Raw genomic sequence first — 13,705 nt, forward strand, 5'->3', positions numbered from 1 at the left:
AGGATTAAGAGGAAATGGAAGAGGATTAAGAGGTTTAGAAGAGGACTAACGGTGACGCTGTCGGACGCTGATGTCGTGTCGCTGAAGAGAAGGAAAAAAAAGAAAAGCAAACCAAAGGATATCATAACCACAATCAGACATTAAAACCCAAAGCTCAGCTGTTACCAGACATGTAATATAATGTATATATATTTCATAACTTACTATATTTCACCATAACTTCTTAGCACTAACAGTTTGTTCTTTCTGTTTTTTTTTCTATTCTGTGATCCCAGATGAACTTGAAATCTCCAATCAACACAAGGAGGATATATGTGGTGGTGGTGGGCCAGAGAGCACTGCAGAGCAAAGAAAAATGCAAAACAGGAATGAGACGGGAAGAAAACAAAACAAATTTCATAAAATTTCTCACTTTTACACTTGGGTAAGCTTATTGTCTTTTTAGTACACAGAGCAGGACATAGGGGAAGCATGACACAACTAAAAACACCCAGTATGAGCAATCACATTCGCAACTCTGCACCCAAAACAAATCTTTTGTAATGACATGTCTTTTATTTATCTATTTTAAGTATTCTTGATTTACATTTAGAAAGTGGGCAAATCTGTGGATTGCTAAAACCTGGGAAACCTATTTTGTCATTTAGTCAAGGTCCAGTGTATATATACTTGCAACTATCACCTTAAAAGGATTGACAGCACAATCTATTAATTATGTTACCATTAGTATGACAACTAAATGGTGCCTTGCCTAGAATCCACAGGTGACACTTCAAGGATGATGTGCTTACCTGATTGTTACAGGCAGCCTGGTTGGTGTCCTTACACTTCAAAATCACCAATGATGTGCTTGAGTGCAAAGTCATAGAGTTGTGAATTTGCCACCTTTAGCTGCTCCACAGTGTTATGTAGCATATCATTGCTGGCTTCAGAGTCTCCTCCTGATGCAAAGACTTGAGGGCTGCAAGAAAAAAATTTTTTTTAAAGCCTAAGCTATTTTTTTTTTTCATTTCTTTCTAATCCAGTTCCCACACACTCCATAACTATATCCATCAACTGGGTTGTTTTCACCTGCTTTTACCTACAAATTTAATGCAATATCTTTTTACTACATGTCCTCTACATCCGTGCAACTTTCTATACTACCTCTGCATACTTCTCTCTATTCCCTTTCCATATGACTTCAATTATTCCATATTTTCCACAGAATCACATTTCTAACACTCTTGACTTTATGCAACCCATATACACGTATACATGTATACTCCATATGTTTATGTCCAATGCTGTAACCCTGGATCTGTATTATTTGTGTTAAAAAAAAATCAGTTCTGTTGCTGGGTCAGGACTAAGCCTAGTTCAGGGGTTCCCATAGCTATATCCGCCTCAATCATTTCTTTTTTAATCTGTTTTTTCATAGCACCAGCAACTTTCCTCCATCTCACCTCAATAAAGCAAGCTGGGATCTCAAGGGTTAGCTACTCTAATACTACTGTAACTCTAAAGTGACTGAGTGATTAGTGTGCCGGCGCCACATTCAGGAAGACATGAGTTCAAGTTCTGCCCGCTGCCACAGCTGAGATTTTTCAGTCACCACTGAGTGGCCTAAGACTACCCACATGCTGTCTTTAGCTAAAGACCACCTATCAACCCAGACTCAAGATTCTCTCTCTAAAGAGAGGCTCAAAGATGAGCTCCGGGGTGGTAGCATGAGCCAAGCAAGATGGCGCCACTACAAACACTCACCTGTGCCATAACAGGCTGGGGTCAACCATCAGGCCCCACCAAGAAAGCCAAAATGAAAAAATAAATAAATAAAGTTTTACCATTACTGCCAGTGTTGCAATTTAAGTACATAGATGTATAAAATGCAGGTAAAAAAGTACAGCAAGCTGGGATCTCGAGGGTTAGCTACTCTAATACTACTGTAATTCTGACATAACCATTAGCAGTGATATAAATACCACCCCAACACCTACCCTTCCATCCCCCAACAAACAAAAAAATATAGTAATGGTCCATGAGCCTGCAGACACTGCCACCCAAGTTATACAGCAATTTTTCCATTATTAAAGTACAGTACATTGTTGGCACTTTGACACACTTATTACACAATAGCTATGGATATATTATTAGATAATTAAAAATATAATGAAAATATTTACACAGTTGGAATCTGAATTAAATGAATACACTAGATTGTTTCAGTGTGAATGGAAGTACAAAATTACCATCCTTACCTAGATTCTACTGGCTGGAAAATGTCAGCAAGTTGTGGGTGTGGAGCAGATCTTCCCTTTATTGGCACTGTCACTGGACAGCTGAGTGGGCTGGAGTGATCTTGGCTGAATGGAGCAATGACTTCCTTTGTTGTCAGTTCAGGTGCATTCAGTACCTGGTTTTATTAGAAAAAAAAAAGAAAAAAAATAATTAACATTCAGAAAACACATGTCTCATGGTGGAAGATGAACACTTCTTCTATGTGATTCCACTTAGTCTGGTGGCTGTGTCTAAAATTACCTCTTTTTTCAAGAGGATAGTGTTGTCCTTCATTGCACAGTGATTTATCATTAATGTATATATCAGATGATCTTTGTTTTCATAAACAAAATACACTAAAGAAAGCATCCCCTTCAACTACTTTAGATCTTAACCTAATTTTAGCAGTTCCATGCTTGGAAGTACTATGCCTCCATCTCCTGTCCCTATAACAAACAGGAAAAAAATCTCCTAATGAGAGCAAATTTGTTTTCAATTTGACCCTGACATTGGCTTATACAAGTCAGGGACACAGCAAGAGGTTGGCTTGTGTGTTCACTGTATGCCAACCTGAGTTGAATAATACATAGAACATTATGTCCACTGCACTTGTCATCTCATTTTATAATCCTAAATGCCTATCTGCCAACTACATGTTAATCACTCAGCCATTATCTTCTTGCTTTCTCCATCTTCTCTCTTCCCAAGACTGTCTTATATACACTTTTACTTTTGCAATCACGGAAATTTTTTGAAATCCAAGTGACTGCATATACTTATCTAGTGCATGCTTTACTTCCTTCTCTTTTTTACTATTCTTCCACTCCAAAAGTGAATTCATGCACTCCTTCCTGGCATACTGCATCTTTCAGACATTTTCCATACCCTGGAAGCTCTCAGATGACTCTCAAACTAATTATCTTCATACCATTTATGTTTTCATAATTGCCAGCATATTCTTCATCTAATGAAAATAACAACTGGGAAATCATTGCAATTAATAAAGGTTTGTAAACTGACCTCTCTACTGATCTGCTTTATGGCCAGGTTGGTGATGGGTCCACGGCCAGTGTGGACTGTTCTCTTGTGTGCCAGGTGAGGCAGTCTGGTGGTGGTGGCATCAGGGGTGTCCAGTGTGCTGCTGGTCACCACCCACACCTTCACCTCCCCATCGTCTCCGCCAGTGATCAGATGATTGCCCGAGGGTGTCACAGCGAGGTGCCGCACACTCTTCTCATGACACAAAACTCCTTTTCGGCTTACCTAGAATATGAAGGTTGTGTTTTTAATGCTTTCTAAAATTCATTCACAAATACTAGTATGTAAAATAGGCCAGCAAATAAATGAAAAGACAAAAGTGAGTGTTAATAATCCTTTTGTCTGGTCCTCAGAACTTCCAACATGGGTGGCTACAAGTGTCTTTTTTTTTGCCTGTGCTGTGGTTGCATGTTCTTTCTACTCCCCCCTCTAAAATATTTTAAGCTTATTTTCTCACTAATGACTTCTACCTTTCTCTTTTAAATGCCTCATTTGTTATCACTTCAAATCATGATACTGTCAGTTGATAATATATCTGAACTCTACATTAGAACTGTTTAAAACTCATTTCATGTTAATCTTCTACTGGAAACTAATTATGAAGCTAAAACAAGCTTTGTTTTTATTCTTAAGTTGTTGCTTCTGCCCTTGATACAGTAGATCAGGTCCTACATCACTGACTCCTAACATCTGGCTGATAACTGCTATCACCCCTTCCCTGTTCCTTCTTTCACTCCTAATCCACATTACATATAAGTGCAGCTGTCCTGGGCTACAGCCAGCCTGAGTTACTTGAGGGAACTGCAGTCAGGTTCTGGCCATTTGTCCCATTTGCACTTCACTAAGAAACCCTCCACAGTGGGTGAAGCTAAGCCCTGGATGACCATATAAATATTTGCCTGTCACTCAAATGATCTTCCATCCTCACCACCTTAACCTTATGAAAGTAGCTTCCCTATTTAGTCCACCTTGACTCATGATTGACCTTACTTACTCTGCACCAGCTACAAGTACACTCACACTTTTTTTTTTTTTCAGCACAGGAAACAACTCAAGGGCAACAAAAAAAAGTGTAGAAAAAAAAAACCAATAAATGTTGCTCCAAAAAAGTAAAAAGGTCTGCAAGGTTCTGCAGCCTCCAGTCTGGAGTCTTGTAATTCTTGTTGTGAGGGTCTTCCGTTGAAAGAAGTTGAATTAATGCAGAGTAGAGTCATCAGTGTATGAGTGAAAAGGACAGTTTGTTATTGAAAGAAGATCATTGATGAATAACATTAAGAGAATGAGTGATAGGACAGAGCCATGTGGAACACCACTCTTGATAGGTTTAGGAGAAGAACAGTGACCGTCTACTAGAGCAGAGATAGAACGTCTGGAAAGGAAACTGGAGATAAAGGAGCAGAGAGAAGGATAGAATGCATAGGAGGGTAGTTTAGAAAGCAAAGCATTGTGCCAGACTCTATCGAAAGCTTTTGATATATCTAGAGCAACTGAGAAAGTTTCACTGAAATGGCTAAGAGGATGACCAGGAGTCAGTTAAGAAACCAAGAAGATCGCCAGTAGAACGCCCCTTGCGGAACCCATACTGGTGATCAGATAGAAGATCAGAAGAGGATAGGTGCTTTTGAACTATTTGGTCAAAGAATCAGTCAGGTGATAGGTGAAGCTATGCAAAAATGCCGCTATATTGGGCAAGAAAGTCCACCAGTTACTCGTCCGTAGATTTGCCGCGCTGGGCTGATATGATTTTCCATCAAATTTAGTGAAGAACCCACTCAATTGACAATCCTGTGTTGTGAGAATTAGTGTTGGAACACTCTCATATGCGGGAGATTTGAGTGTGGGTGGAGCTCATAGCGAGCGTTTAGCACCACCAGCAAATACACCTAACGCTTGCTGCGAGCGTTTAGCAATGAAAGGGTTAAGGATCTTAATAATAGGCATAAAGGAGTCAGAGGGGGGATGAGTAGGAGGAATATGCCCAGAATCATCCAGAGTGGAGTTTTTACAGAAAGTTTGAGAGAAGAGTTCTGGCTTTGAGATAGATGAGACAGCGGTGCTCCTGTCAGGGTTAAGGAGAGGAAGAAAAGATGAAAAAGTGAAAATGGAGATGTTCTAGGCTAGGTGCCAGAAGTCTTGGGAAGAATTAGAAAAAGCAAAGTTGCGGCATTTTCTACTAATGAAAGAGTTTTTGTTAAGTCGGAGAATAGATTTGGTACAATTCTGGGTGGAAATATAAAGATCATGATTAGCAGGAGTGCGAAGGCTCTGGTACCTTTCGTAAGCTGCCTCTCTATCTTTGACAGCACAAGAGCAAGCGTGATTGAACCAAGTTTTTTTTAGCATGAGGTGTAGAAAAAGTATGTGGAAAATATGCCTCCATTCCAGAGACAATCACCTGTGTGATGCACTGGGCACACAGAGAGGGGTTTCTCTCCTGGAAGCAGTAATCATTCCACGGGAAATTGGAGAAGTACATCTTCAAATCATCCCACTGAGCATAAGCAAAATGCCAGAAGCATCGCCTCTTCGGTGGGTCCTGTACAGGAGTGATAGGATAGAATGCCAAAATAAGATTGTGATTGGAGGAGCCCAACAGAGAGAACAGTTTGATAGAGTAAGCAGAAGGGTTTGAGGCTAGGAAGCAGGTTATTTAGTGAAATCCCCACCCACCACAGACCCACAATTTTTTGCATAAAACACCTGCCGTGCCCGGCAGGCCCCTGCTGGACCCACACCTGTTGCACAGCCCGTGCAGACCTCTATAATGCATTGCACCCTGTTGCCCATACACCAACTTTTGTGCTCTTTCCCTAACTCACCTCAACATCGCCATGGGGAGGAGGTGGAAGTAAGTCCACCACCTTCACGGTGCCATCAGCATGACCAAGGAAGAGTTGAGACCCAAGACTATTACTAGCTATGCTGGTCACTGCATCAGCAGTCACTAGACAGTACAAAGGGCGACCAGTCACTAAGTCAAACACACGAGCAGTGTGGTCCAGTGAAGAAGACACCAGGAAGCCTCGCATTCCTGGAGATGTAATAGCCAAGCCTGTGACCTGCAAAGATATAAAAGTTTTTATTTCTCTCACTGGTACAATGCTTAACAACTGCACGATTGACCCTTTTAGAGTAGGCATCAATGCATGAAGGGAATAACGGCCGTACCATTAGGCAGTCTCTAAACCTTCCTCTTCTTCTTCCCTTAAACAGTTTCCCCTTTCTGCCAGATACTATAAGGTGATCTCGGCCCCTTCCTCCACTAGAGCTTCTTCCGAGTTAGGTTGGTAGCCTCTGTAAACATCTCTACACGGGAATATTGATTATTGAAGCATTTTACATATATATTTTTCAATGTATAATCACAAATAAAATGGTTGATTGAAAGGCAAATATAGGTATAATTGGGAGCATAGCGTGAGTGACAGGGTTGGCATCCCTGCGCGGCCCGTGTTTCCACAAGGCCTATGAGAGGGGAGGCCTAGGGGATGGGCAGTGACGTCAGCACCCTTTGGTTTCCACCTCTCTCCACGCACACAGCCAGGAGTCCACATGTGCCTGGCACTATCACTCCTCTGCCCCTCGCTACCATCGCGTCAAGCAAGGAGCCAATAGAAAAGTGATCGAGCCTCGTCAGAGCTATAGGAAAAGACTACCTCCTTGAGTTGATCAAGTAGGCGCGTTGACACGGCAAGTGTTAAAAATCATGATACAACCCTAACGTCTTTAGCAACATTTTAAATCATTTATTAAAAAAACTTTTGCAGATTCATATTAGATCAAATACATTTTACTATAATTCCTGGATCATTTATTAATATATTAATGAAAGAAATGCAGAACTGACGCATAAAATATGCGAAAGGGCTGATGAAGATGTACCTATCTCGACCCCTTGCCACATTCCAACAATTTCGCCCATCAACACCTTTCCTTCGCTTACGGAGAAGGACCCTCGAAGATTATAGTATGAGAAAATGGCCGAAGAGCTTCTACAGTCAAGGAGGCTGCCTTATGGTAAGGCCGTAAGATTCATGAGAACATGTCTGAAAAGATCTTATTCCATATCAGCTGCATTTTGGTGTACGGTATTTCAGCTCATGAGTCAACAAAACTACTAAGAGACCATAACTGAGTAATTAAAGGGAAATCAATAAATCACAAAAGCAAAAGAGGAAAAGGACTTAACTATGCTGAATTAGGTCAACTTATCACCTCAAAAGCACATTAATAAGATTGTAAGAGATCTAGAAACTGATATTGAGGAATGACATTTCACTACATGGACAAATGATGAAATGAATAGACCCTGATCTGCCCCACATTGGAATGCCCAGCAGTGGTATGGTCTCCATATGAAAAGAAAGATATTAATATGATTGAAAGAATACATCATCATCTTCAGCCATTATTAGTCTGATTTTAATGCAATCTCTCCTGCTCTGGCAAATGCTTTAATTTCATCTCTCCAACTGGTCCTCTGCCTGAACTTACCTCAACAAATTCTGGGTTGCAACTCTTACTTTTGCTGTCTCTGTTATTAGATCTAAGTATGATATGACTCGTCTCTGTCCATTTCTTACTGTAGTCATTAAACTATCTAGAACATTTGCCTTTGTGATTAATAGTATTACACTCCCTGTTAACTTATTAGGTGCTGCTTTTGTCCCTCCTTTTTTCATTTCTACTTTTCTGTCACTGTCGTTTAGTTTTCATGCCCATGTCTGCCCATAGCAAGGATTTAGTTTGGGTCTCTCAATTTTTTAATTTTTCCTTTATATCCATTCATGGACAGCAAGAATGATAATAATAATTATAATCCATGATGCTTTCTTCCTGTTTCTCCATGTTATAATTTTTTTTCCATTCCTCTTTGTGCACCATCGGAGTGTGTGTGTGTGTACATCAGAGCCAAATTAAATAATAATCAAAAGCATAAGAATAATTTGAAGAAGCTCAACAAACCTTATCTGAGTGCTGGCCAAGGACAAAGTGTGGTTGTGGCTGGGGGGCATGAACTTTGTGCAGTGCCTCGATGAAGCTGGACAGGCTCCAGAGGTACACAAACCCATCCTCTCCCGACGAAGCAAAGTAGTTGCCACAAGGTGAGAATACTAACTGGGTGACTGGCTGGTAGTGGCGACTGGCAATGCCAATCAAGCGGCCAGACAGCAGTTTATAAATATATATCTTTTCACCAATACCTGAAAAAGTGATCAATATTTATATAATAGCCTAAAAATAAAAGTATACAGTATCAATATTGTGCTACATACCTTATAATTTTAAATTAATTTCTCCTTTCTTTAAACGTGACAAGGTCAATTGGGTAAATGGAACTAATGCAAACACAAAAACTCTGGAGGCAGATAAGGTTCATCTCACCTATAATGCAATACTTTGGTCCTACTGGGTTGACAGCCATAGCAGTCACTTTGCCAGGGACAACCAGCCGTATCTGCTGCACATCATGCTGGTGGATGAACCATGTCTGCAGGAATGGTTTGTCTCTCTGTGCTGTCAGCAAATAAGCTGCATGGCCTGAAACAAGTACATAGACACTGCTCACATGGAGAGTACCAGAAAAGGGCTACTACCATAAAACTAATACAGTACTCTCAATATAACGGATTTCGGATGTAACAGACAAGGTCAGAGGGTCAGAAATACACAAGGACCGACCGAGAATAGTTTTTGAACCAACTGCACCCGGTAATTACAATAGCATCTGCTACCCACCGTGCCCTCCTCTCTTTATCTGCTGTCCCATCCACTGGTTACTGTAGTCTTTTTCAGCCCACCTGATGAAATATTTCTTCCTTGTGGTTCCCATGCAAATGAAGAATGTATTTATGCCACAGGAAAGTTTTATGCATCAATCCAGGACATAAATGTAAGGGAAAATAGCCAAGTGTTTGTGAGTGTCGGTACTGACACAGATTAAGGGGGCCGAGGGGGGCAAAGTCCCCTCTCCCATTAGGTAGGTTGGGTTAGGTTAAGTTAGGTTTGGTTAGTTTAAATTTATTTGCCACTTCGTGTGGGGCAGTGAAAATATGCACCACAAGACGGGACAGGGCGGCAGCGGTGGTGGTCGTGGGGGACGCGGGCTGGTGTTGCAAGAAATACCTCCTCGCAGAAATAAGTCGCTATGCTGTCCACCACGCATGCACTGAGGGAATACACAGCAGGAAAAACATTAATATGCCTGGTTTTGTTCTAGTTTGTCCACTTGTGATCTTTGTGAGCAGTGACTGAAATATCGAAACAGTAAGCAAGTTGAACCTCTCTCAGCAAGCTATTTTGCAGTTACAGCGGCGGGTGTGCAACAGACATTGAAAAGTCAATCATTTAATTATCTGACAGAAGCAGTTATCAGATTGTTTCATAACACTGAAAACTACCAAAATAACCAGTTTCGTCTGCCAGTGCGAGATTGGCACACTTGTAAAATTTTACCCACACCCGTAACAATACGGCCTCCCCGCAGGACCTCACCCAGTACGCTACCAGTTCGGCCACCGCCTACCCCAACTATTACAATCACCACTGCTCCCTTTCCCTTTGTACAGTGGCACAACAATAGCCTTTCTCCAATCCTCTGGCACCTCACCCTGCTCCCATGCTAGGTTACATATCCATAATATCCATTCCACAACTACACCTCCTCCATACTTCAACATTTCTGCTGTTATGCCATCAGCTCCAGGGGCCTTTCCTACTTTTAACTTCTTCATTGCTTCCTCTATCTCACCTCTCTCCACCCCCCCCTGTGGATCTGGCCGCCCTACATTAATCTTTCCTACACTAGTCACTTCTGCTCTCCCTCCCACACTCTCATTCATTACAGTTTCAAAGTGCTGCTTCCATACCTCCCTTATCTCCTCATTCCATCTCACAAACACCCCATCTTTCCTCTTCATGCTACAAATGTTATTCTTTTCTCCCCCCATTTCTCTTTAAACTTCTTTCCAGATAAGATTTTTGTTCTGGTATTTTGCTGAAATTTTCCTACAAAAATCCTCATCCACTCTCCCTTTACTTTCCCTAACCAATCTCTTTACCAACATCTTACTCTCCTTGTATTTTCTCTCCCATCTCCCTCTCACTTCCTCCATATTTCTCTTAACATTTTCTTGTAGTTCCTTCTTTTCTCCTCAACTGTCTCTTTTATCTTATCCGTCCACAATGCACTCCCTTTACTGCACTATTTACCACACATATGAGTTTACATTGATATGTTTGGGGTATGCATGAATAAGGCTGAATGGCAGGTGAAAATAATAGAGAAAAAGGACATTTATGATCAGTGGGTGCATGCATACAAGTACAAACCACTGTAATCCTGCCATAACAGATTTGTTACTCAACAGTTTGGTATTCATTTCAACCATGTTCTTTGCAGTGCAGCCCTGTCCAACAGCAGGGATTGCCAAATAGTGAATTGTTGAATAAGAAATCTGTTACTGTTGGATGACCCCATGTACTGAGTGCCTGATGGACTGATGTATCAGTCAAACCTTTTCCTCCTGATGATTGATTAATTCATCATTCAGACGAGAGTACACTGGCATTTCTTCTGGGTTAACTTATTTTGCCAGGGGCTGAATTTGTTTGAGTGATTATTTATGTAAGTGTGGTTGATGAGGCAATGTATAGTGTTGAATGTTTAAGTAAATGACTTGGCCAATAAGATACAAAATCAACAGGATTAGCTATTAAAGGCTTTTGTGCAGAACCTTACCTACTGAACATAAGGATGAAGAAGCAGCTGGTAGTCCTCTATAGCTCTTGAGTTGGGTCCCTGTGGCACTATCATATACCTGGAAAGAGAAGTAAAATTTTCAATAATATATAATGTAATGTTTTTGCCAAACTCACCATGTTAATATGCAAGGTTTCATTTATTAACTGTATGAAGAAATAATTCAATATGAACTTAATTGATTCCTAACATTCTATCTATCTATATCTACAATATTCTGTTCCCTCATGGCTACCTGCCCCTTTGAACTTTGCAATTATATATCTTGACTCCTGCAACCTCAGGAATGATACGAAAACAAACCAACAAATAATCAGTACCTATGTTGCATATCTCACCTGAAGACACTCCGTTCCAGAATTAAGAGATGAAACAATTATTGCATCCACTACAGGCTCCATTGTGTGATTTCTGGAATAAAGAGTTTAGCATGTATATTAAGGGAACGAATAAATATATAACATTACTAAAAGGAAAAATTAGGCATAAGAAAAGTCCAATAAGAACTTGCCTCTAACATCTGCGAAGGTACGGTAATCTTTTTGATCTGATTTGCCTTAGTAATTGCATTATTCTCTTCTGATTGATTTTAATTTGCTTTTATCACTGACAACTATTTGTTTCAAATGACTCATTTCTGTGATTTGAACAACTAATAAAATGGTGATTGATTACTATTTTAGTAGCAATAAGTTACTACTACCTAAATGGCAATGGGTTGCTATCCTTAGAAATGTTTGGGTAAATATTTATAACTTCACCCCTCTCTCTAAACTGTTCAAAATCTAGTGAGTTTGAGTTTATTAAAACAGTCTGGTAACTATTCCCTAAAGAAATCACTAGTTTCTCGTCCCGTTCAAAAAACTAAGTGACAACTGTGAAAAAAAAAGCAAATTCATAGCAAATGCATCATAAACACCAGAAATAAAAGTTTAATCCTTGTAATATGAAGAAATGAGGAATATAAGCACTTAAGTCCTCACAAGACCATAAGGAAGCCAGACTCTGCTACCATGGAGTAGAACTGCTGCCTCCACTGCCAGGATACCACAAGAATTTAGTGAAAAAGATTAACTTAACAAATCTAACTATACGTAACATCACCTAATGAGGGAGGGCTGTGCCTCCCCTTAAGCCTCCTTACTTTAACCTAATAAGACATAACATCATCTAATAAGAGAGGCATCTTGGGCCCCCATTTAATCATTACAATAGAAGATGGGGGTAATAATGAAGAGAGGGTAGCCACCTCTTGTGAAGTTAATATGTACTTACAATATGCATTCTTTTTTAGTCCCTGAATACAGTGCAGTAACAGATGACTTCCGAAAATAGAAGAGGGGTTGTGGGGGGCGAAGCCCCCTCATAAGATATGTTATGTTAGGTTAGTTAAATTTTATTCAAAATGCGGAGAGGGCTGGCAGAAATACGCATGTGACGGGAAAAGGCAGAGGCTGGGGTTTGTCCACTGTATATATAAGCTGGTGGTAACAGGTGGGAGCGGGGTGGCAGCGGGTACTCCTCAGGCATTGAATTGAAAAGTCAATCATTTAGTGACTTCCGGAATAAAATACTATCAACATAATAATGCAATGAATTGAAAAGTCAATCATTTAGTGACTTCCAGAATAAAATACTATCAACATAATAAAAAGCATCATATTTTGTCCAGAAATAAGAAGTCATTATCTAAAAATTAGTAGGCTACCCTCTCTTCAATAATCCCTGAAGATGGTGTAGTGCAGCGACGGCCTGATGAACAAGCCTCCCTTAACCCACTTAGCCAGTGGGGTACCTCTTTGGCCGACTCAGTAAGGAGTGGCTCTCCCGTCAAGCTGGTCGCGGGTTCAATCCCAGGCAGCCGGGGAATACCCTCTCCTTGTTGTGATTAATTTCTAGTGTGTTTCGATACACGCAGAGGACGTGTGGGACCGAGAGAGTAATAGAAAAAAGAGAATAGAAAATCTCGTCATTAAAATGGTTATAAAGAAGAGTGAATAGTATGACAAAATGTCAAAAAAAGGGTATTATTTCAGAACTACACAGGTCTCACTGTGAGGGACTTACAAGTACACCTCTGAGCTATATGAAGTATTTTGTGTAGACATATCGTACTGCCATATTGCTTCCTGTTACAAATCCCTCGTTCTTGAGATACGTAATATGGTTTGGGGGGATATATTAGGGGATTTAAGTCTTTTTATCTCATTTTGGCAGTGGAACACAGATCAGGTTAGGTTAGATTTAAATGTTTATGGTAAATATTACTGTAAGAGTATGATTCACACTGCTGGTGGTCAGCGGCTAGGTGGGTGTATTTCTGTAATTTTGCCCAAAACATTATCAAACTTCACAATGCTACGGGTGTAGAACTAGATAAAAAATGATGCTAGGCTACACTCCTTCAATTAAGGCGAGACTGTAATGGATATATAGAATGCAAAATGGCAGGGAACTGGTTATGTGGTGACCGCCTCCCTGTCCTCCTGTGGGCAGACTGTGGTGCCCCGGATGCCCTCGCACGGCAACTATTTCCAAAGGCCGATAAGGAGATCAATCGGGTTTTCATGAGTTTCTTTCTCGTTCATAGTACAGAAAAAAGGTCAAACTACAAGGGTCATGAAGGTGCCTCTGGAAATGTCAAAT

The 13,705-nt window shown here is 40.5% G+C and overlaps 1 protein-coding gene across 2 annotated transcripts in view; it reads right to left on the reverse strand.

The window, feature by feature from the left end:
• Positions 1-758: 758 nt before the first annotated feature.
• The window catches only part of LOC127004036 (WD repeat-containing protein 18-like), a 13,213-nt gene continuing 266 nt past the window's right edge, over positions 759-13,705 (reverse strand). The window contains exons 2-9 of one of the 2 annotated variants that reach the window (XM_050871264.1): positions 11,398-11,470; positions 11,043-11,117; positions 8,683-8,838; positions 8,263-8,501; positions 6,117-6,356; positions 3,280-3,522; positions 2,241-2,395; positions 759-961 (exon numbers count right to left, since the gene is read on the reverse strand). In XM_050871264.1, coding sequence (XP_050727221.1) covers positions 823-961; positions 2,241-2,395; positions 3,280-3,522; positions 6,117-6,356; positions 8,263-8,501; positions 8,683-8,838; positions 11,043-11,049 — 1,179 coding nt within the window. In that variant the 5' untranslated portion in view covers positions 11,050-11,117; positions 11,398-11,470 and the 3' untranslated portion in view covers positions 759-822. Of the gene's footprint in view, positions 962-2,240; positions 2,396-3,279; positions 3,523-6,116; positions 6,357-8,262; positions 8,502-8,682; positions 8,839-11,038; positions 11,118-11,397; positions 11,471-13,705 lie in introns of both variants that reach the window. The other variant, XM_050871263.1, reaches the window with a different exon arrangement.

Source organism: Eriocheir sinensis, chromosome 27 (genome assembly GCF_024679095.1).
Source record: "Eriocheir sinensis breed Jianghai 21 chromosome 27, ASM2467909v1, whole genome shotgun sequence".
NCBI classification, from domain to species: Eukaryota; Metazoa; Arthropoda; class Malacostraca; order Decapoda; family Varunidae; genus Eriocheir; species Eriocheir sinensis.